Raw genomic sequence first — 21,972 nt, 5'->3', positions numbered from 1 at the left:
CTTGAAGTTGATCTATTGCTTCCTTGAGACGATCATTTGACTCTTGTTCTGCTTGGCTAACATAATTAGGATCATATGGCTCTTGGATTGATAGATATGGACATGGTGTATATGGAGGTGGTGGTTTTTGGGAGTAATTATGTTGGAATTAGGGTGGTTCTATATATAGTTCATATGGCTCATAAGGTAGTTGGTATGGTGAATAGGGGTTAGAATCATATGAGGGTGTTTGGTAGTAGGGGGCTTGTGAGTATGGCGGTTCAAAGCTATGTTGAGGAGGAGATTCATAGGCATATGGTGGGGCTTGTTGGTAACTACAAGGGGGTCTACCATATCCATTGTCTTTGGTTGCATCGTAGGATGGTTGTTGCTCATAGCACATTGGAGGAGGTTGTTGCCGAAAGGGTTGATCAAATCCTTGTGGCTCCTCTCATCTCTGATTGTTCCAACCTTGATGCATGTTCTCATTATAGCTTCCATTCCCTACAACATAATTGTGACCAAACTCATAGCCAAAGGGGTGAGAATTCACAGTAACAAAAGAAAGTAAAAACAAAAACAAATAAGAAAATAATGAGAATAAACTCCTAAAACTAGAAACAACTAACAAAGAGACGAAAAAGCAAAATTATTCACAATATTCACAATAACCAATAATAAGGCACACATTTGAAATTCCCCGGCAACGGTGCCATTTTGATGATAGGATTTTTGCTAGTAGAGAATTCACAATAAATTCTCGTTGCAAGTATAGTTTCTAAACCAACAAAGAATTTTTTCATACAAAAATTTGGTTGTCACTTAAGCAAACCCAATAAAAATAATAACTGAAGTATTCAAACCTCGGGTCATCTCTCAAGGAATTGCAGGGAGATGTGTTACTTATAATTGGTTATGAGATTGTATCTTTTTGGGTTTTTGAAATAAGGAACAAAGAAATAAATGGCAAGAAATTAAATTAATAACTAAAAAAACTCTTGACAAGGTATGAAAATTAGAAGTCCTATCCTAGTTATCATTATCAATTGTGATGAGAATTGTCCATTTCTCCCACTTAGTTAACCTCTGACTATGAAGGAAAGTCAAGTGGATAAATCAATTTGATTCCTCAAATCCTAGTCAACTCCTAAGGAAAGACTAGCTTTAGAGGGATTCAAATCAACTAGCAAATTTCAATTATCAATCAGCAAAGGAGTTTGATAACTCAAGAGTCTCCAATTACTCAACTAAAGCCAAAAAGAGAGAAATCTATACTAAAATCCAATCAAGCATTTTATCAAACACTTGGAAGGCACAGCATAAAAACATAGAAAACTAGCAAGGAATATTAAATCCAAACAACCAATTGCAAACATCAATGACTAACAAATAATAGAAGGAGCAATAAATATGAAATACCTCAAATTGCATTAAATGAAAAATCAAATCTAACATGAGAATTCATAAACTAAAGTAGCAACACAAAGTAATCAATAAGGTAAATAAATAAACTAGAATGCTAAAGCAAATAAAAGTAGAAGAGAAACTAGATTAAACTAAGATAGAAATCTGAAATTGAAAAGAAGTAAAAGGAATCCTAAAACCTAGAGAGAGGAAAGAGCCTTTCTCTCTTTAGAAAACTACATCTAAAATCTAAAATTATGTGAATGAAAGTTGTGTGTATCATTCCATGATTGATTCCCCCACTCTGCAGCCTCTATTCTGTGTTCTTGGGCTTGAAACTGGGCCCAAGTAGAGCCCAGAAATCGCCCCTAGCACTTTCCGCAATTTCTGCACGTGGGGCATGTCACGCATACGCGTCGTCCACGCGTACGTATCGATGGTGTTCTCCGCGTGTCACGCGTACACGTACATCTCGCGTGCGCATCACCTATCAGCATGGCAACTATGTAAATTGCATATCATTTTGAAGCCCTGGATGTTAGCTTTCCAACGCAACTGAAACCGCCTCATTTGGACCTCTGTAGCTCAGGTTATGATCGATTTAGTACAAAGAGGTCAGGCTTGATAGCTCAGCAATTCCTTCAATTTCTTGTATTCCTTCCGCTTTTGCATGCTTCCTTTCCATCCTCTAAGTCATTCATGCCCTATAAATCCTGAAAACACTTAACACACATATCACGACATCGAATGGTAATAAGAGAGGATTAAATCCACTCAATTAAGCATAAAATTAGGAAGGAAAATGTAAAATATGCAAATTTTATGAATAAGTGTGAGTTTAGTGGATAAAATCCACTCAATTAAGCATAAAATGTACCACAAAATACTGGTGCATCATGGTCCCTGTTTGAAGCTTATGCACAGTTAAAGCAGTTTGGTTACATTGAGAAGAATATTTTAGCATTGTGGTACAAGAATCCTATAGATGAAGACATAGAGAATAATCTGAAGTTGTTTCAAGGTGATACAAATTCGATTGCCATGTGTAAAATAGCTGAATTAAGAGAATATGTAGAGTTGTTTGTTGTGCACGAGGTTGAGGAGGATGATGTGTTTCCTGATGCTGGCTACATTGAAGTTGGGGAGGATCAAGGAATTGTTGATAAAGGTGAGGAACAAGAGCTGGTGGTGTATGCTCGAGAACAGGCTGAGTATGGTCAGGAAGGTGACAATGTGGCTGATATAATCGATAGACCTAATGAGATAGTATATCTATTATGTTGTTCAACCTACACATACCCACAATTATCACTCTTCAATCCATCACACAAACGGCTCAATTCAAAAGAAAACAACAAACCTCAAAATAGATACAACCCTATAATCTACGACCAGAATTTTTCTTTGTCCCTGCAGTTTGCAAAACCGGCCTCTCACCATGGGAGCAAAGTAGCAGTCTGTTATGAGAGGAAGATCGGCTTCGAAAAAAGGTTGAGGTTTGGGAAGCCATGAAATTCTCTCTCCAAGAGATTCACGATGGTGGAGTTTGTGATAGTGAATTTCACATAACTTTACCCTTTTTTGTCCATTATTTATTTATAATATTTTTTTTTGTGATAACTACCCTTTTTTGACCCTAAATATTAGAGACCAAAACAGTATTTATCCCTTATTATTATTATTAGGTTTAATTACTTTGTAGGTCCTTATAGTTTCACCGAATTTTCAATTAAGTCCCTATACTTTTTTTTTCAATTAGGTCCCTATACATTATTTTTTTTTCAATTTAGTCCTTGTTAACGTTAAACGTTAAAAAAATGTTAGTGAATTGTGAAATTACTTGTATACCCCTAGGGACCTAATTGAAAAGAAAAAAAGTATAGGGGCCTAATTGAAAATTCAAAGAAATTATAAATATTCAATAAAAATATTCCTATAATTTCTATTTAATGATTCGACGACATAAAAAATATTCCTATAATCCCTTTTATTTTATCACTATCATTTTTTTCTCATTTATATACAAATTGTACCAAAAATATCTTCTCTTTATTTTTTTAACTTTCAAAATACCTTATCTTAAGAATATACAAAAAAAAAGTAATAGATAAAATGAAACAGAAATAATAGTAATAAGTATAATATAAAATTCAATTTCCATCACTCAAGTATTTATTATGACCAACATAATGAAAGAACTTGCATATGGCATATGGTAACAAGAATCATTGATAGAATAATAACTAAAATCGTTTACAAAAACTGAGTTCTATATAGTTCTTCAAACAAGAGAACCAATTTGGATGACAAAAACTCAAAAGCAAGTATATTGAAGAAATGAATTTTCCTTATGGTAACAAGAATCATCAGAAAGAAATTCCTAAAAGCTGCTTGCTCTAGCATAAACAGATATTCCATCTCCCTTGGATATGATCTTTGCCATTGCAACTGATGCCAAGTGACGCACAGACCGTCGAGCACCAAAAGTGAGCAGGGAATACAATGCATCCTCACACCGTCTTTGCCACAACAAAATATTTTCCTAGAAGATATGATAAATTGTAACATCAAAAAACACACTAAGATTTTTAATGAAAATCCAAATCAACAACAACAAATAATATCAAATAAATAGCACCAAACCTTAATTAAAAGTCAATTCTCAGAAGGTATATTTTTCATTCCAATTTTAAAAGTGGCTGGTCCATTGAATGGACAGAAAATCCACATTGCAATGTCTGTGAAAGTTCTACTAAGTGCCGGCTTCACATGAACATAAAGCCTTGCACTTTGCAAGTCTCCACGTTTGAGAAAGTCTTTTCTAGAAACAAAATCCATGCACAAAACCCCTGGTCTATTCAATCTGCAACAACTTAGTTTCAGCTTGTATATACAAAATGATCTAGATGCACACAACTAACGATGTTCACAACAAACTAATTCATATGTCAATTCACCAATTAACAAAATTCCTATATATAAATATTTATATTGTAAATCTTAAACCATTATATAAAAAATATTCAGAAATCAATTCAAAAAATGGGGGACCTCCGAACATGGGGATTCCATCAAGCATAATAGGGCATTGCATCAAAATAGCACTGAAAGCCTCTTGGTTGAACTTTAAAATGGGGATTGCATCAAGCATAATAGGCTCGGGTTCAGGGTCATTAGCATGATGTTCTGGCTATCATAAACAATAAAAAATTTAAATTTAAATCACCAACAGATAAACAAGTAAAATAAATAAAACCACAACTTATGTATAAACTAAACTACTAATTAGGCAAAGAATAATATCAACTTGAATTATATGATATATGCAGATTCATGAACTCAAAGTATATGATATATGAAATACTTCTCAACCACATACTCATCTTACAAAAGAATCAAATGAAAGGGTAGGATATACATTGTTCAATACATATATACCAATTCTACATCTGATTGAAATTTATAGCCAAGTTACAGATTTATTCTAGGAAAAAGATACATCATTTGCATCATTTGATATAGAAGCTTACAAAAGAACCAAAATTATAGCTGTCTTCATTCCTTATATGCCTCAAGGAGGATTGGATCAGAACAACAATCTAAGAACCATGACCAAATAATACATAGTATAGAACTAATTTTTACAAAAATTGAACAGAAAATTAAAAACTCAAACTCATGTTCACAAATCACAATCCAAAAAAAAGCTTAATAAATCAGCTCAAAAAGGAGGGGGATTTGAAGAGGTAAAATTTTTACCTGTTCTATGTCAATTCTGGATTCAATCTCATATATCATGCAAGATTCAACACTCCCTCTTATCCTCCTACAATTGATTCTTGTGCACATAAACACAATGAAAGTGGCACTCATCCTAAACCCAATGACCGTGGTAACCAAATTGGTACTTGAACCCATCATCTCCGATAACCAATTTTTTCTTTTTTCAAATTTTAACACAAGAAGAAGAAGAAGAAGAAGAAGAAGAAGAAGAAGAAGAAGAAGAAGAAGGAGAAGGAGAAGGAGAAGGAGAAGGAGAAGGAGAAGGAGAAGGAGAATGAGAAGGAGAAGGAGAAGGAGAAGGAGAAGGAGAAGGAGAAGGAGAAGGAGAAGCACATGCTGAGTGGCAGACAGGGCTTCGACAAGACCGATGGAGGAGAAATGCATTGCACACTATTCTCAAAGAGCAAATTAGGAGCTGGTTAGAGTTTTCTTTTTCTTTTGGGACAAAATGTCAAGGGTGTTTTGGGTATTTTGAAAAAATAGAGACATGTCCAATTAGCATATTTAATTCAAACAGGAGAATATTCGTTTTTTAAACAGAATATTCTGTTATCTTAAACGATATTCTCACAGTAGGGACTTAATTGAAAAAAAATAACGTATAAAGACCTAATTGAAAAAAAAAAGTATAAAGACTTAATTGAAAATTTGGTGAAACTATAGGGATCTACAGAGTAATTAAACCTTATTATTATTATTTTTTATTTTTTTGGTCCAATGCATATTATCACAGTTTCGATTTCATTATTTATTTGCCTTTATGTTATTTATCATTTATTTACTTTATTAATAGCTTATAGTTATTTATTAACAAGGTTCGGAAAATTGGACCGGACCGACCGATTCAACCGAATTAACCGAAAATCGATCATATGGTCGGTCCGGTCCACCCCAAAATCGTGCTACAAAAAACTGGCAAAAAAATCTGTCGAATTGGCGGTTAACCATTAAACTGGCCGAACTGGCCGGTTTTAGAAAGTGTCGGTTTCCAAAATCCACCAAAACGGCGTCGTTTCGACTCTTTAAAAAAAATTTAATGCCTAAAGCTGAAATGTGAAATGTGAAACCCAAACAGCCAAACCCCCCTTCCCATTCTTCCTTCACTCAAAAAACCCTAATTTGTCCCCTGATCCCTTCACTCCCTCTCTTCTCTTCGAAGTTCCAATAGCCACTAGCCCACCACCCACTAGCCACCATCCAAAACCCATCACTCACACTCGTCGCCGAACCCTTCTCCTCGTCGTGGGTGCCATCGTCACCGGTGGAAAAGTCTGCTCGACCATCTTCTCAACGTTCCTCCTCTCTTGGCGTCACCGTTGTAACACCCTACCACACAGAGCTTTACGCTTAAGCCATAAAATAGAGGTGGTGTGGTATTACAACCTCTAAAATAAAATTATGTGTGTGTGTGTGTGTGTGTGTGTGTGTGTGTGTGTGTGTGTGTGTGTGTGTGTGTGTGATATTGAAAAGGATGCAATATACGAGGAGCCTTGAAAAATGGGTAAAGCAAAAAGCGAAATAAAAAGCACGACGCTCCGGAAACAAGATTACTTGCGTGCGAAGAAAACTAAAGTTCACAAGTATAATTAAACAGAAAGTAGAAATAGAGAGTCAAGAGTACAAAATACCAAACTCCTAATTCAGCCTGCGAAGTTAAGGCTGGTCGGAGAATATTTACATACAAAATATACAACCCATAACCCAAAATACATGTTTAAAATCCTAGTTCTCCATAACCTCTAAGAGGTGCAATAGTAAAGCATATATATACATGAGGAGAGTCTATACATATATAGTAAAAGACCAAAAGTAAAGTCCCCAAAATGAATCCACTTCGCTGTAGAAATTCTAGACGCCTAGCGAGGTGCCTCTTGACCTGCGTTTGAAAAATAACAACATTGTATGGAATGAGAACCGGGGGTTCTCAGCTTGGTAAAGGTGCCACGCACATAAGATATAAGGTCCTGGGAATGCCAGAGGCAATCCTAGAACACCGACACTCAGATTATAAAACTTAAAGGACTAAAACTGAACCATAAACAGGTGGTCTTCTAAGGATTTCTAAGCCTAACTAAAACTTAACTTGAACACTAACTCTTTCCACCTTTCCTCCGTACCTCCGTCTCCAGTGAATTTGCATAGACAAACAAGCAGACAAATGCAAACACAGGTAGAATACAAGTAATACAGATCGCAAGTATAACAAATATCATATTATAAACACGTAGGGAATCCCAATTAATGCATAAGCAAACAATTCAAACAATATGCACATAATATATGCCTATCTTATGGCTGATGAGTCTCATTTTTCGGTTATCAAGCCAACTCGACAAGTTCGGCTGCTAAACCTTGGACTGTCCCCCGACGCGCATCCCTAAGAGTTTATGCATAACTTTTTTTTCATATATATAAAATTGCTCAATGGGGGTCAACCATCCCGGGAATTTATAAGTGCCCGGTCACCCTTACGTCGTAGAGTCAATAGAGTATTGAGTCTCAACCTGGAACACGTGGTGGCAAGCCACGGTACTTTACCTAGAGAAACTCGTATCTCAGATAAATGAGTGCATAAGCCAATAAACATTCATAATCATTTGTAATCATTACATAATCATATCATTAAAGTCATAGCACCATATACACTCCAATTATTCACATTTCCATATATGATTCATTCATTTCCAACCTTGCTTAACCCCCAAGTTACTTCCATTTCCTAACTCCTTCTTATTACTAAGCTCACTAATAAGATCTAGGGTTAAAAGAATAAAAATAGAGGTTTGGAGGGTCAAAATTAGGTTTAAAATGCAAAATATTTATTTGCTGAAACAGGGCTATGCATACGCATGTCATAGTATGCGTACGCATAGGTCTCTTTTTGGACCAAGATGTGTACGCGTGCACCTGTCTGCGCACGCATGTACACTGGACAGAATTGCACGCTCGCATATGCCCTATGCTCGCGTACGCGTAGGTCCCGTTTTGGGCAGCATGTGTACACTTACACATGTCCACGTATGCATACATGCCAAATAGAAATGACCCTTCGCGTATGAAGGGTATGCGTACGCATGCAAGGAGGTTTTGTAAAAAAATTTGGCTAAGTTTAAAAGTCTGCAGAATTCTAGTTTGAACTCCAAACTTTCAAATATGCATAACTTTTCTGTTTTAAATCATTTTTTATTCGTTCTTTGAACGGCGTAAACTTCACAGATCCAATTTGCATATAAAATAAGTTTGAAACCATTTGGGGGTCCGGAAGCCGAGTTATAGCTCGCCGAAGTTCGGTTAAAAAATTAATTTTTCACAAAAATCCTCAAACCTTTATATCATTAATTCACCATTCAAATATTAATCATCCTACACTAAAAATAAGTTCCAACATATGCAATATCACAACAACACGGTTCTACACCCTTCCATCATCCATTATACATCAACATTACACAATTTCACACCTAAATTCTCACTTTAATTAATAAGGCTATCAACAATCCACCATATATGCACAATCAGCCTTATCAACGAAATCAATCATTATTCAAACACCATTTTAGCATTCTAATTCCATCATAACAATAATCACCAACACATACTCAATCTATATCATCAACCATTATCACAAATTCTAAACATTCAACATACTTAATCATTTTAACCTATCCTATAGTCCTCTAGCCTAAGTTTTCACAAGACATTATATATTAAATAGATGAAACCTAAACCATACCTTGGCCGATTTCCATGTATATCCCAAGGCAACCCACTTAGGCAAAAATCAATCCCTCAATACTAAAAATTCAGCTCTAGCACCAACCAAGCTTCCACTTAAGCTTCCAACACATCCAATAGCTTCATATCACATATACATACACACCTAACACATTTTTTCACATATCCATATACAAAATTCAATACCCACACACTAAATCAATGAATTTACTATGGTTGAGAACTCTTATCGTACCACAGACCAAACGAACCAAGCCCAACAAGTCCCGCAAGCTAAATCGAACTTAGAGTACCAAAATCAACAAAATCTCAACATAGATACTCAAAAATTTCGAAATTCAAGGGGTAAAAAAACTGGAGTGACAGTGTGGATTACTTATGAAATTGTTCTGATAGATTTGTAGAGCTCGAAATGGTGGTCGCATGGCTACAAACGGTGCGGTGATCGGAGCTCGGAGTGAAGAGATATGGAGGTTTGAAATCAAAGCAAGGGTTTTGGAACTTTCCCTTCCTCACCCTTGCATTGCTTCAACGTTCTTGGCTGAATGGAGAAGAAGAGTGTTTCTTCTTTTAAGTGTATGGCTAATTGGGTTGGGCCTTGGGCCCATTTTAGATCCGATTCGACCCGTTTGGCCCAATCTTGGGCCAAATTCTTTAAAATTGGTGCCAAAATTTTTGTTTTAATTAGCTCCATCTTGTTTTACTATAAAATTTATATTTCTAATTTTATTTATTAAAATTTAATTTATTGGTTAATTATTCGCTAATTTTATGGGGTTTACCGCCGTCACGAAGGATTGCTGGGTCCATCGGTCATCGTCTGTCGGAGCTCACTGTCTCTCTGTCTGAGCTCACTTCCTTGTTCGAGATCTCTCTCTGGCTCTCTTTGTTTGAGCTCACTTTGCTTCTCCGTTGGTGTCACTTCCGATTCCGTCATCGCTGTCACTTCCTTTCTCCCTCGCTGCCGGTACTTCAATTTATTTTTGCTTGTTTTCAATTTTTTTTAATAATACTGATTCTGTGATTCTGAGTTGGTGGGTTTACTATTTTGAGTTATTGAGTTAGTATAATATTGATTCTATGATTCTAAGTTGCTGGAATTAATATTCTGAATTGCTGTTGCATGTTTGAGTTAATTTTGTTGATGGTTAATTTTGTTAGTTTTTGATTTTCTGATTCGGAAGATGCAATCACAAAATGATTTTCTGAATTAAATTCGTTTCATACAATAAAAATATATGTTAATGTTAGTTTTTTTGGTAGAACATTATGTTTGTTATTTTTATGCATTTTGATTTTGTTTAGTGATAAATTTTGTTAATATATGTTTGTTATTTTCTGAGTTTGAGTAATTTTGTGTTTTGTACTCTTGTGGGAATTGAGACTAATTGATTATGGAAGGTGATTTGTTTGAATTTGTGTAAATTGTGTTGTTTTATTTTGTTTGGATGGTGCAGGCTGAAAATGAAGGAGCATATGTAGTACTACATCGATTACCCTGAGGATATAAGCAAGCTTGCCAAGGTTCAAAATCAGACTTTGAAAAATTAACATAGTACTTAAACATCATAAATGAGGCTGTTATATTAATTTAGTAAGCAACTTTTTCAAACTTCTCAAACTCATGCTATTATAGTGTTGATGTTTTAACTACTACTAATTAAGCATGTCAGATTTGGATCCAAGGAATTATTAGTAACATATTCTTGTTCTTTTTGAATTTCAAGTGATTGTAGAAACGCGAGAACTTTATTTTAATTAGATATGCAGTTTTCTTTTTCTCATATTATCTGTTGATATGATTTTGAAATTTTTATTAAAATAAAACAGGAAACTTTAGTTGTGCACGTAGCTTAATCAATTAATTTAGTAAAAAAGAAACCTGTGGAGGAAAGAGCCAGAGGGAACAAAGAAAATTTAGTATATTTAAAATTATATATTAAATTTTTATATAATTTTAGTGTATATTTAATTAAACCAGTTCAACCACAATTTGATTCCAGTTAGACCATTAAACCACTAAATCAGTCACTTAACTGATTCAATGACCAGTCCAATTCTCACAACCTTGTTTATTAATATTAGTATTGCTAAACTATTATTATTACTATTAATTGCTTTTAGTATTGTATTATGATTATCCATTAAATCTTATTATTATTGTTGTTACATTATCATAATCATCATCATCATCATCATTGTTACGTTACTTATTATTATTATTAACATCCTAATAAAGTTATTATGATTATCAATATTATTATTATATCCAAATAATTAAATTTTATATGTTATTATTATTATTATTATTATTATTATTATTATTATTATTTGTTGTGTATTTTTTATTGGTAAATTCTACTATACCCTTCCTATAATAACATGTAAATTACCCTCTATGACATGTCACTCTTTAATTGGTTGTTATGTTAACTATAGTTAAGCTATTTTGAAATTAAATTATAACCCAAAATGGGTAATTGTATAATTTACTTAAATACTAAAAACTGAATCTTTGCTTCTTCCCCAAATCATGCTTCCAGAGATTGAACCCTAATTTCTTTGTAGCTCCTCCCCCATTTCGTCACCGTCATTGCGCCACCCGAGCATAACCGCCTCATTTGGTGTCCCGTTCTCTCCGTCTGTGGTGCCGTCGCCGACCTCCAAAGCATCGCCGCTGCTGTCGTCACAAGCAGCGCCGCCGTCCTCAGGTGTCCTTCCCTCTCACTCTTATTATCTCCTTTGAAGTTGGTTGATATAAATTTACTCTACCATCTCCCCTCCCTCCCTTGGTATACGTTTATAGTTCTTTGCTTTACTCAACACGATTTGAATACGGTGCAGTGTGTAACATATCTAATCAGTTCAGGAACATTAAATGTTGAGATATTGATTAAGTTTGGATTCATGACAGAAAACTCTCTTTTTTTAAAAAAATATATTTTTATGCATTTTTCATATGTATGCCTTACTTATGCAGGGAAATTTTACAGGGCCAAGAATATTTTGGTCTGGTGCCAGTCTTCGAACTGAAGCTACTGACTATGGGCTGGTAATTTTATCTTTTAATCCTTACACTTTGTGCAGTGCATGTTGAGATTCGAAAATAGGTGACTATATGAAATATTTCTTCCTGATATCCTTCTCAATGACATATCCTTTTGTGGCAATTCATATCAAATTTCTGTATATGCTTCTTCTCAATGAGATTTGAACTATTTTATTGCTTATATGTATATCTGCCAGCTTATCATTTCAAGATAAAAAAAAGAGGGGATATTCTGAAACATTATTTTTTAAGGCAATATAATCCTTTTTCAGACATAGTTTTATGAACTACAAATGATGGGATTTAAGATACTGATATTTCATTTATATATTAATGTATTTATTTATTTTGTTGGGTTGCTTGGCATATGGGCAGTGGTAGCAGATGATTCAAATTCAGAGGCAGTTCCTGAGTCATGTCTAAAAATTCTGTATTTTATTATTGAGTGATTAAATTTCAAGAGTTTGTTGAGAAGCTCTTTATGTAAAGGCCAAGAAATTGCAACATTTGGCTGTTCAAGAGGAATTTTAATTCTGAAATTCAAGTTTTAGGGATCATTTACAACAAAATGTTTGACCTTCTAACGATTTTTCAACAAATCATATCACTAGGATTTACCAAAACTGTTGAAATTATATGGCGCTCAAACTTTTAATACACATAAGTTCTCTCGGGCTGTGTTAATGGAAATAAAAATTAAAGATATGAATTCACAATGCTTTTAGCTATTCTTTAGTCTGTTAAAACCTGCACTTCTGGCTGAAGGTTCATTCAAGCTATGTTTGTGACCTTTGTATTTGGTTAAACCTTGTCAAATTGTTTAGAAATACTTATAATCAAACCAAAGTGTGGTTGCTGCATAAGTTTAGAACTATGTTCTGATCATTTGAACATCTATCAAGAAAAGTTAGTAATTAAACTTTTCAAATTTTTTATTCCATAAAGATAACTTATCCAAGGTGAAGATATCATTTTACAATGCAAATTTAGCATACATAACTTACTTAGCCCTGTGAAAAACTGGCGGGCTAAATGTGTTAATACTTAATACTGCCAAAAAAGAAAATTGAAAATCAATAGGATAGTAGTTGAAGATATTACATATGTAAAACTTAATGCTAGATAACATGTATTTTGTTTATGCTTTTCTCTTAATTTTTCTTTGAGCCTTCAAGTCTATCACAATTACAGAGATGTTATCTTTGCTTCCCCTTTGGTGGGCAAGTCTAGAGAGATACTCTGCAGCAGAGTGAGCTGCAGGGTCAACTCCTTCTTCAACTTGTTCGGTCATTGATGCAATCTCGACATACTTCTTGTGCCAAAGAAGGATCCTCTTCTGTGCAACTTCACAAGCTTCTTCATTTGTCACCACATCCCATAAACCATCACTAGCTAGAAAAAGGCACTCGTCATATTTCTCCCATTGCACAAACTTCACTTCTGATTCTGGAATAATACATGGTTTCAAGTACCTACCACCTATTGGACAAGAACTAAGATGATTAGACTAATTGCAAGGAACTAAAATGCTATATTTTGTAGCAAAAAAGAAATACTTTTTCGTAGTGTCCTATACAAAGGCTGTACCATTTTATTCATTTTACTAGAAACCATAACCCTTATCAAGAAAAAGTTTACAATAACTAGCATCACTTCAAATCCAACTACATTGACATAAATATGCTGCAGAGATGCCAAAGGCAGATACATACCTATGGATCTTGACATTGCCAAAATGCCAAGAACTCGGTACCCTTGCCAATGTATGACCCTTCCTCCTGCAGCTTTTATCCTTGCCAACTCAATGAAATAGCTTGAAATCAATGAGTGTAAAAGCAGCATAGATAATCATGAACAAAATTAACTCAGCAAACAAATTTCAAATTTGACATAATCATGAACAAAATTAACTCAAGCAAACAAAATCCAGTTAATCAGCTAACAAAATTAACTCAGCAAACAAAATCCAGCTAACAAAAATACAAACAAAATCCACCTACGCAGCAACTCAATTTCAAACAACAGTAAAAACATTAAAACCGGCAAAAAAGATTCCAAGTCACAGTGCTTACTGCTTACCAGCGACGAGGGGGAAGGGGAGTGACAGCGACAATAGAGGAAACGGCAACACCGACGAACACAGAGGGAGACCGCTCGATCAGAGGAGACGGCGACGGCCACAGAGTTTCCACATGACAGCGAGAGAGCTTCCTACGACGGTGACACAGCTCCTGCGACGGCGACGGAGCTTCCACACGTGATGCCTATACACGCGACGGGGATGCTGGGGGTATGGGGGCTGCGGTGGTTGCGGGCGGCGGGACTGGATGGCTAGGGTTCTTTCTTGAGTTTGTTCTTTCAATTTCAAAATTTCAGAGAGGAGAGGGGTGGGAGTGTGACTGGGGCACTGGGCTGTGTTGGGGTCATGGTAGATTTAGGATTTCTTTTTTTTTTATAAAATGTAAAAACATATAAATTTACTTTTTAATATTTACAAAAATTATCTAATCATCCATCTTAAAAAATTATTTAATTACAAAATGATCCTACTTTAGTTAAGATGTTAATTTTTATTGGGTTAAATTAACTCAAACTAAAACTAAACATCCAATTAACATATGTCACGTCATAGAGGGTAATTTACTTGTTGATTTAGAGGATGTTGGGTAGAACTCACCTTTTTTATTTGTTTATTATATTATTTAATTTAGCATAGTATAATATTATTTTTTAATTAATTATGATAAAAAAATAAATATGTAAGACGGATTGCCAACCGTTAAGAAGAAAAGATATCTAGATTAGTACGTCGAAATTCATACTTTGTTGCCACAATGTTATGAGACATACCATAAGATAAAAATTTTCTAAAAATATCTTTTATGTGTAAGACAAACAGATAAAAAAAAGTGAAAAGAAAAATAAAAGGTATTATATAAGATATATTTGCATTACATTGAAGAATTATTTTCATATGACTGTGATAGCCACGATATTTTTTGTAACGAACAACTGAAACCTACATAAATAAAAAAATGTTATATTTACTGAGAATTTTAAATTCTTACTATATCTATGTATATATATGTGGTTTCAGACCAAACTCAGTAAGGACTCGTGGAGGATAGATTATTGTAAGTGTGTGTATTCTACAAGATTATGTATAAATAACTTGTAAATTTTTATAACTACTTTTGTAAAGTATATTATATTTATGGCTGAAAGCCAAATGTATTGTATTTGATTCAATGATCGTATTTGTATAATTATGATCAATTATTATATCATATTGTAAGCTTATACAATGAGTTTTTGTTCCAAAAAAGGGTATTACCATACTGAGAACCTCCGATTCTCATACCATATGTTGTTGTTGTTTTTTAGATGAAGGTCGCAACCCAACTCGATAAGTTTGCAGATTGGTGATAGAGAGGAGGATGGCTTCACTTTTATTTGTCATTCTGCTTTACTTTTTGTTGTACTTATTCTCTCATCTTTTGTATACTTTGTTGCCCTAGAGGCTTTTGCTTTAAACTTCGAGAGATAGAAAGTAAGCATTTTATAAAAACTCTGTTGTATCTATTTTATTGATCGATCCAAACTCTGCGGATTGAGACCAGTTCCTCTTGACTATTATATATATATATATATATATATATATATATATATATATATATATATTTAGCTACTACCTTGTATAATGGAGCTTTATGCAAGGTTGTACATATTATGTTTTGTACTTGTCATGTCTACGCGTTTTAGTTATTGTGTGTGAACACATCACGCTTTGTAATTCCGCTTTATGTGATTTTGAGCTTTTATTTTCTTCATCGGGAAGAGAGAGAGTGTAAGAACCAAAATTAATTAAAATGATAATAAAAATATAATGTAATTGTCCGAAATAGGGTTGAAAATGATAAGAAATATTAAAATAGAAAATTTAATCAAGAAAATAGAATTTAGTGTAAAAACCTGATTTATCGCGTAAAAATGTGTACCAACTCTAATTGGGTCGGCACTGTGAGTAAGAAAACAAATTAAATTATGAGCGAATAAATTATAAAATTGAATTTTATTAATTTAGAAAAATAAAAATAATTTAGAATAAAAAATTAGACAATAATTTTAAAGGTTTTTTTTCTGAAATTAGACCAAACGAACCTAAGACACTAAACGGTTGGATCGGGCCCAAGTCCAACATATATAAATACCAATTAAGGAGCTTTCAGCTCATTTTACCAAGGAAACAAAGAAAGGGGCGCTGAGTTGAGAGGAAAAGAGAAGAGGATTTTGTTCTATTCATCTCCTTGTTCTTTTGCTCGTAACTTGAGCTACGGAGCTCCGATTTGTGTGTTGTTTGTGACCATGCAAAACTCTCATCAATCCCGTCATTTCTACCTAAACAAAGTTAGTAAGAACTCGAAATCAATGCTCTAATTTTCTACCCTAATAGTTTTGCATTTATGGGTATTATTTTTTAGTAGATTCTGTGATTTTGATTATTTATGGGTGATCTAACATTAGATTATTCTTGAATTTTGTTCAATATACCATTAGGTAAGGTAAGAATTCACTTAGTCCTTGTGTTTAGTTGATTATTGTGAACCCTAAGTTGATTTTAGTGAAATTGCATGGTATTAGATTGAATTGATGTTGTAAGAAGTTGATTTGACAAATTGGAGGCTTGGAGAGCTTGTGAAAGATGTCATATTTGGCGATTTTGCGTTGCATGAGAATCAACCAAAGTATAATTTCAGTTTCCTCTAGTTAATATGTAATGTTTCGTGAAACTTAAGCTAGTCGACTTTAAGATAGGATTGAATTGATTGTTGAGGATTTTGTTGTTGATTATTGTGGTTGGTAAATATTGATGATAAAATTGATGGTTGATATTGATGAGAGTGTATAGTTGTTATTGTTGTTGATGAATATTGAGGATAATATAGAGTCTTGGATATGTGTGGTATATGAGTTGTGATGGAGATTGAATGAGTTGCATGTGTTGGTTATGATTGATGATTATTCATGAAGGTGATGTTGATGTGGATTAATGAAAATTGAGGAGTTTGATGTGATTTAGGTTGAATTTGGAGTTGTTAAATGGGTTGATTGAGGTTAGAATTAAATGGTTTAGATGGTTGAATAGTTAAGGAATGTATGGTATGGATTCTTGAGTTGTTTTGGTATTGTTTGGATTGTGAGTAAATTGGTTTGATTTGAGAGATTTGGTATTGTTGAGGTTTTGGTAAAATTGGTAAATTCTTGTTTTTAACTAACTTCAGTGGACTCACTATAAGAAAAAAGGCCTATGGCCACGCTTTTTTTTGCCAAGCTTTAAAAGCGTGGCCAAAAGTGGTCAATGGCCACACTTTTACGAGGGTGGCAATTAATTAGAGATTTGGCCACATTTTTTCTTGCTACGCTTAAAAAGCGTGGCAAAAGGGGTCTATGGCCACGCTTTTGTAAGGGTGGCAATTAAGCTGAGATATGGCCACGTTTTTTTTGCCACGCTTCAAAAGCATGGCCATAGATAGAAACAGGGACATTTTGAAAGCGTGGCAATAGAATTTCGTTATAGTGACATTTTAAAAGCGTGGCCGTTTCTTACAACTCTTTTGGCACGCTTCAAAAGCGTGGCCAAAAGGTCCTCGTACAAAATAAAACGCTCCATTTTACTTCCTCATTCAAAATGCTGCTTATCTCTTTCATCATTCAAAACCCCTTTTCTCTTCAAAGAACCCAGAAGGCCAGAACCCTAAAAGCTTCGAAGAACCCCAGTCCTCACCCCAGCACTCCGTCGTCACTCTCTCTTTTGGCACTCCCACCATCGCTGCTCCTTCGGCGGTGGTTCTCTCTGGTGGTGACTCCCTCGTCGCACACCGTCCGTCGCAAGCTTTCCGTCGCAAGTCTCTCTGGTGGTGACTTCCTCCGAGTTCACTCGGTCGACTCGGAGCAGCCTCTGGACCCTGAATCCATCTTCTCCGAGAACGATGAAGATTCGAGCCCTAAATTCAGGGGGCGAAGAGGTGTTCTCCACTTGTTCCGGAGCTCCTCTCATTCCTCAATCCCAAGCCCTAGCTCTGGCTCTTCTCTTGTCTTCATTCTCACCGTTCCCAATCACCTCTCCTTCGATGACCTCATTCGCTGGTGCGGGCCCCACCTCCACCATCTCCACCGCCTCCTCTTCATCAGGTACCGTTTCTTCTCCGCAAACGTTTGTTGCTTTCTTTGCATATTTCTTTCATTGAAATCCCAAAATCGTGATTTGACATGTGTAGTAATGATGGAATGGAAAATCGCTACAGTGTGCTGATTGAACTTAGTTTATCCAGCGTGCATCTATTAAAATTGTACTTTGACATAGAGTGCATACTATGCTATAATATTAGAAGCAAATGAAACTATTTTAGAAGCTAACAATATAAATGTTGTGAACTAAGTTGAAAAAATATACTGTAATGAGATAGATAGATTTCCCAAAAGTTTCAATATTTCATTGTCTTTTCCTTTTTAGATTTTTCCCTAACACAAACACCATCTGGAAGCTGATCAAGACCAGAATTTTCTTTATATTGTTGAGAAGATTTTGTGGTGTGATTTTTCAGGGTAGGTATAGGTGAAATAAAGAAGATGGCTTTTCCAGGAGCAAATGAATCCATGTCAGGAGCAAGTTCACCACAGAGAAAGATGGGAAGGGGTAAGATTGAGATCAAGAGGATTGAGAACACTACAAATCGCCAAGTAACCTTTTGCAAGCACAGAAATGGTCTTCTCAAGAAAGCATATGAGTTATCTGTGCTTTGTGATGCTGAGGTTGCTCTTATAGTTTTCTCCAGCCGTGGTCGCCTTTATGAATATGCCAATAACAGGTAGAAATTATTTTCACCATCATTCTTCCTTTTTTTGTGACATTTTTTCTTCCAAAGTTTCTTAGTTCTTTTTGTTCAGCTAAAAATTATGATTCTGGGGTTCTTAGATTTTTGTTCCTGCAAATAGATCTTGTGAAGGATTTGATTTTGGAGAACAAGAAAAATCACAATCGTTTTTTTTTTTTTTTTTGTGATTCTGTTCTAGAGATATAGAGGTTTTATTTTTCCTCTTTGTATCTCTGTTGTTCTGCAAACAAGAAGTTTCACTTGTCTTTCTTTACTTCTTATTTTGACTTTTTCCTTTCTATATGAGCCCTTTTTTTTTAATTTATGTTTATATATATTTTTATGTTTTTCTTTCTGCTTATGATAATTTTTCTTAGCTCTTGGTTTGTTAGATATATAGATCTGGTGCAATAGATAGAAATAGAAGCCAATTGGGGTTGTTGTAAGGATTTTCAGGCCTGTGAGATCAGCCACTTCCAACACACCCCCTAACTCCCTCTTCCATTCTTGTTCATTTTTTTCTGTTTCCTTTTTTCCTCTTTCTTTCTTTCCCCTTCCATTATTATTCTACCCTACTCTCTCTTTAATGTTTCTCTCTCTTTCTTTCTTTCTCTTGTCACCTTGTTGTAGGGTGTGTCTTCTTTCTTTCTCTATTTTTCTTCCCCCCTTTGAATTTTTATCCTTTTTCATGTTATGGGGTTTTTTATTTGAGGTTAAAGTTTGGAATTTTAGATCCTCAAATTGAAGTTGATGAGCAAGTTTTGAAATTTAGAAGCTTCTCTCAAATGGGGTTTACTCAAAATGGGTGGTTGGGGGGTGTTAACGTTTGTGGGGTAAAGTTTAGACTTTTGATTCATGCAGTTGAAATTTGAAGCCAAGTTTTGGAATTTAGAAGCTTCTCTCAAATGGGTCTTTCTCAAAATTGGCTTTATTATTATTGTTGGACTTTTTGGTTGGTGTTTTGAATTAAGCTGATTTAGATTTTTGTAAATGAACAGATGCATTCCCTACAGATACAAGAATAATGGAACACATGACAAAGAAATAGAGGTTCTTGTGATTAGTGCTCCGAAGGGCAAAGGAATGCAGTTCCCAAAGGTAATTTTCTCCACAACTTGTCCTATTGTTAAAGCACATGCTACAATTTTTTGGTTAATTGTGCAACCTTTTTATGTTCCAGATAGAAGTGGAATACTCACTACACTTTGCGAGCACTCCTTTCAATCCCCTTGGTGTTTTAAAGTGGACATACTTGTCTTGCCAGGTAAGCAATGTTTTTCATTTCTTCATCTTGTTTCCATTTTGTATTGAAGTTCTTATTTTGGCTAGTTTAGGCAATTCTATTGTCACAAAATGTTACTTTCTGAAAAATCTCAGGAAGGAAGCACCTTACTATATGCCTTCTATATCTCAGCATGTATGATTTTAGAAATAGAGTGACCTCATATGAACATAAAGTTTCAACACTACTTTTGCAGTTTGATTGTTCTGTGTTGTATTTGCTATTATTATGTGGGAATTTCTGGTACCAACAGCTGTTTCTGGTTTTATTGCAAGTGACATGAAAGGATTATAATGTTGTCTGATAATTATTTCTGAAGGGCTTATGATCATAATAAAAAATTAAAAATTAGTTATGACTAGTATTATTTCAAGTCTTATTATTTAATTTTGTTGAACTTAGTTCATAAAAAGACTTAGATGTATAATATTATTCTGATTTAGAGAAGGTATAATTTGTGTGTTGAGATTTTAAACACTAACTTTTTCTACACAATACTTAATTTATTATCATTTTCAAATTTTAATATATTTTTTATTAAATTTATATATTTACTCTGTTTATTCTGTTGCATTAGATTTTAAGTAGAAATCTCAATTCAAATCACCTTGAAGAGGAACATTTGGACGAAAAATTTATATGCATCAAGATTTGTGTATATCTTATGTTTGTGTATACTTTTTTATTTTTGGTATTAAAATGATGGATAAAAAGTAAAAAAAAAAATCTTATATATAATAGAGAAGGCTTACACGAGTGATATACTAAAGAATAATACAAATATAATTTCTCTGACATTATAACAAAAAACAAAAATAATAAAACTATGCAACCCTTATTTTGTCCTACATTAGTATAGAACATTATCATTTTTTTAGAATTGATTCCCATCTCCCCTCCCCCCGGCCCCAAAAACAAAATCATTAGTCCTTGAAATCTGTTAGAGGACAAAGCAATTACTAATATAATAATTGCAAAAAGTATTACATTTCCACTTTGTATTGAAGTTGAGGCAGTATGTTTGTTCTATAAAAACTCTTGAATGTGCTGTGTTTATGCTGAAGCTAACTTGGACAGATAGCCTGAAATAGAAACATGCATATCTGGGTCTGATATAATCTTGCTCGCTGTGATTAATTAACACTGGCCTGCTTGCATGAACCACTTTACAATTTAATAGATATACTGTCTTGTAGACATAGTTCCACATCATCATTTGATAGGATAGCATTTTAATTTTCTAACAACACTAAGTCTCCATTGTTATTACTTATTAGCACCACTGTTTCTGAGTATATTTCCCATTTCAATACATGGTTAGTGATTCATTGTTATTTCTCAAAAACAGATTTTGGATGAATACAACCGTCTTCTAACATCTCAGTTGGAAACTCAAAGACAAGTAAGTTGACACTGATGCTCCTGAAACTCATTCTCTGGGATATTTTAATAACTATGGGAAACAGTCTCTGCTTTGGATGTATGAACTATAGACTATATTATATCATCAAGGTTGACTGGAACTACTTGTTCCTGACATATCATTAGAAGTATTATAATTACAGGAGTGGTTAGAATTTAAGGGTACTGAACCTACATGCTTTGGTTTATGATAAATGCTTTAGGATTATAGCTAACGTTAAATAATGATTCCCTCCATGTGATGATTTTTTGATGCAATAATATTGCTGATGATGTATGACTGAACTCGGATTCTCTTTGTGTCGTTGTTATTGTAGTATTATGAATCTTTGCTGGCAGAGGCAAAAAGCAAAGTGGACAGTTCTGTCTTTGAAGCAGTGGAGAAAGCTGTAACTTCTGGATTGCAGGACATCCAAGATAAACTGGAAAAGTGTACAGAATAG

The 21,972-nt window shown here is 34.3% G+C and overlaps 2 protein-coding genes across 2 annotated transcripts; one reads left to right on the top strand and one right to left on the bottom strand.

Annotated features, from left to right (window-relative positions):
* Nucleotides 1–13,074: 13,074 nt before the first annotated feature.
* Nucleotides 13,075–13,792, bottom strand: LOC107620809 (protein phosphatase 2C 56-like). Its single transcript, XM_021114086.2, has 2 exons — nt 13,663–13,792; nt 13,075–13,429 (listed from the first exon to the last, which is right to left on the bottom strand). Exons 1-2 carry the CDS (start codon nt 13,790–13,792, stop codon nt 13,089–13,091), a joined length of 471 nt encoding a protein of 156 aa, XP_020969745.1. The 3' UTR covers nt 13,075–13,088.
* Nucleotides 13,793–17,639: 3,847 nt separating this feature from the next.
* Nucleotides 17,640–21,972, top strand: LOC107624459 (uncharacterized). Its single transcript, XM_021113667.2, has 6 exons — nt 17,640–18,142; nt 18,556–18,819; nt 19,824–19,923; nt 20,006–20,089; nt 21,456–21,509; nt 21,847–21,972. Exons 1-6 carry the CDS (start codon nt 17,640–17,642, stop codon nt 21,970–21,972), a joined length of 1,131 nt encoding a protein of 376 aa, XP_020969326.1.

Source organism: Arachis ipaensis, chromosome B10 (assembly GCF_059453495.1).
Source record: "Arachis ipaensis isolate K30076 ecotype BB chromosome B10, ASM5945349v1, whole genome shotgun sequence".
NCBI lineage: Eukaryota > Viridiplantae > Streptophyta > Magnoliopsida > Fabales > Fabaceae > Arachis > Arachis ipaensis.
The sequence above is the reverse complement of the archived record's forward strand: the minus strand, read 5'-3'. Positions and strand labels throughout refer to the sequence as shown.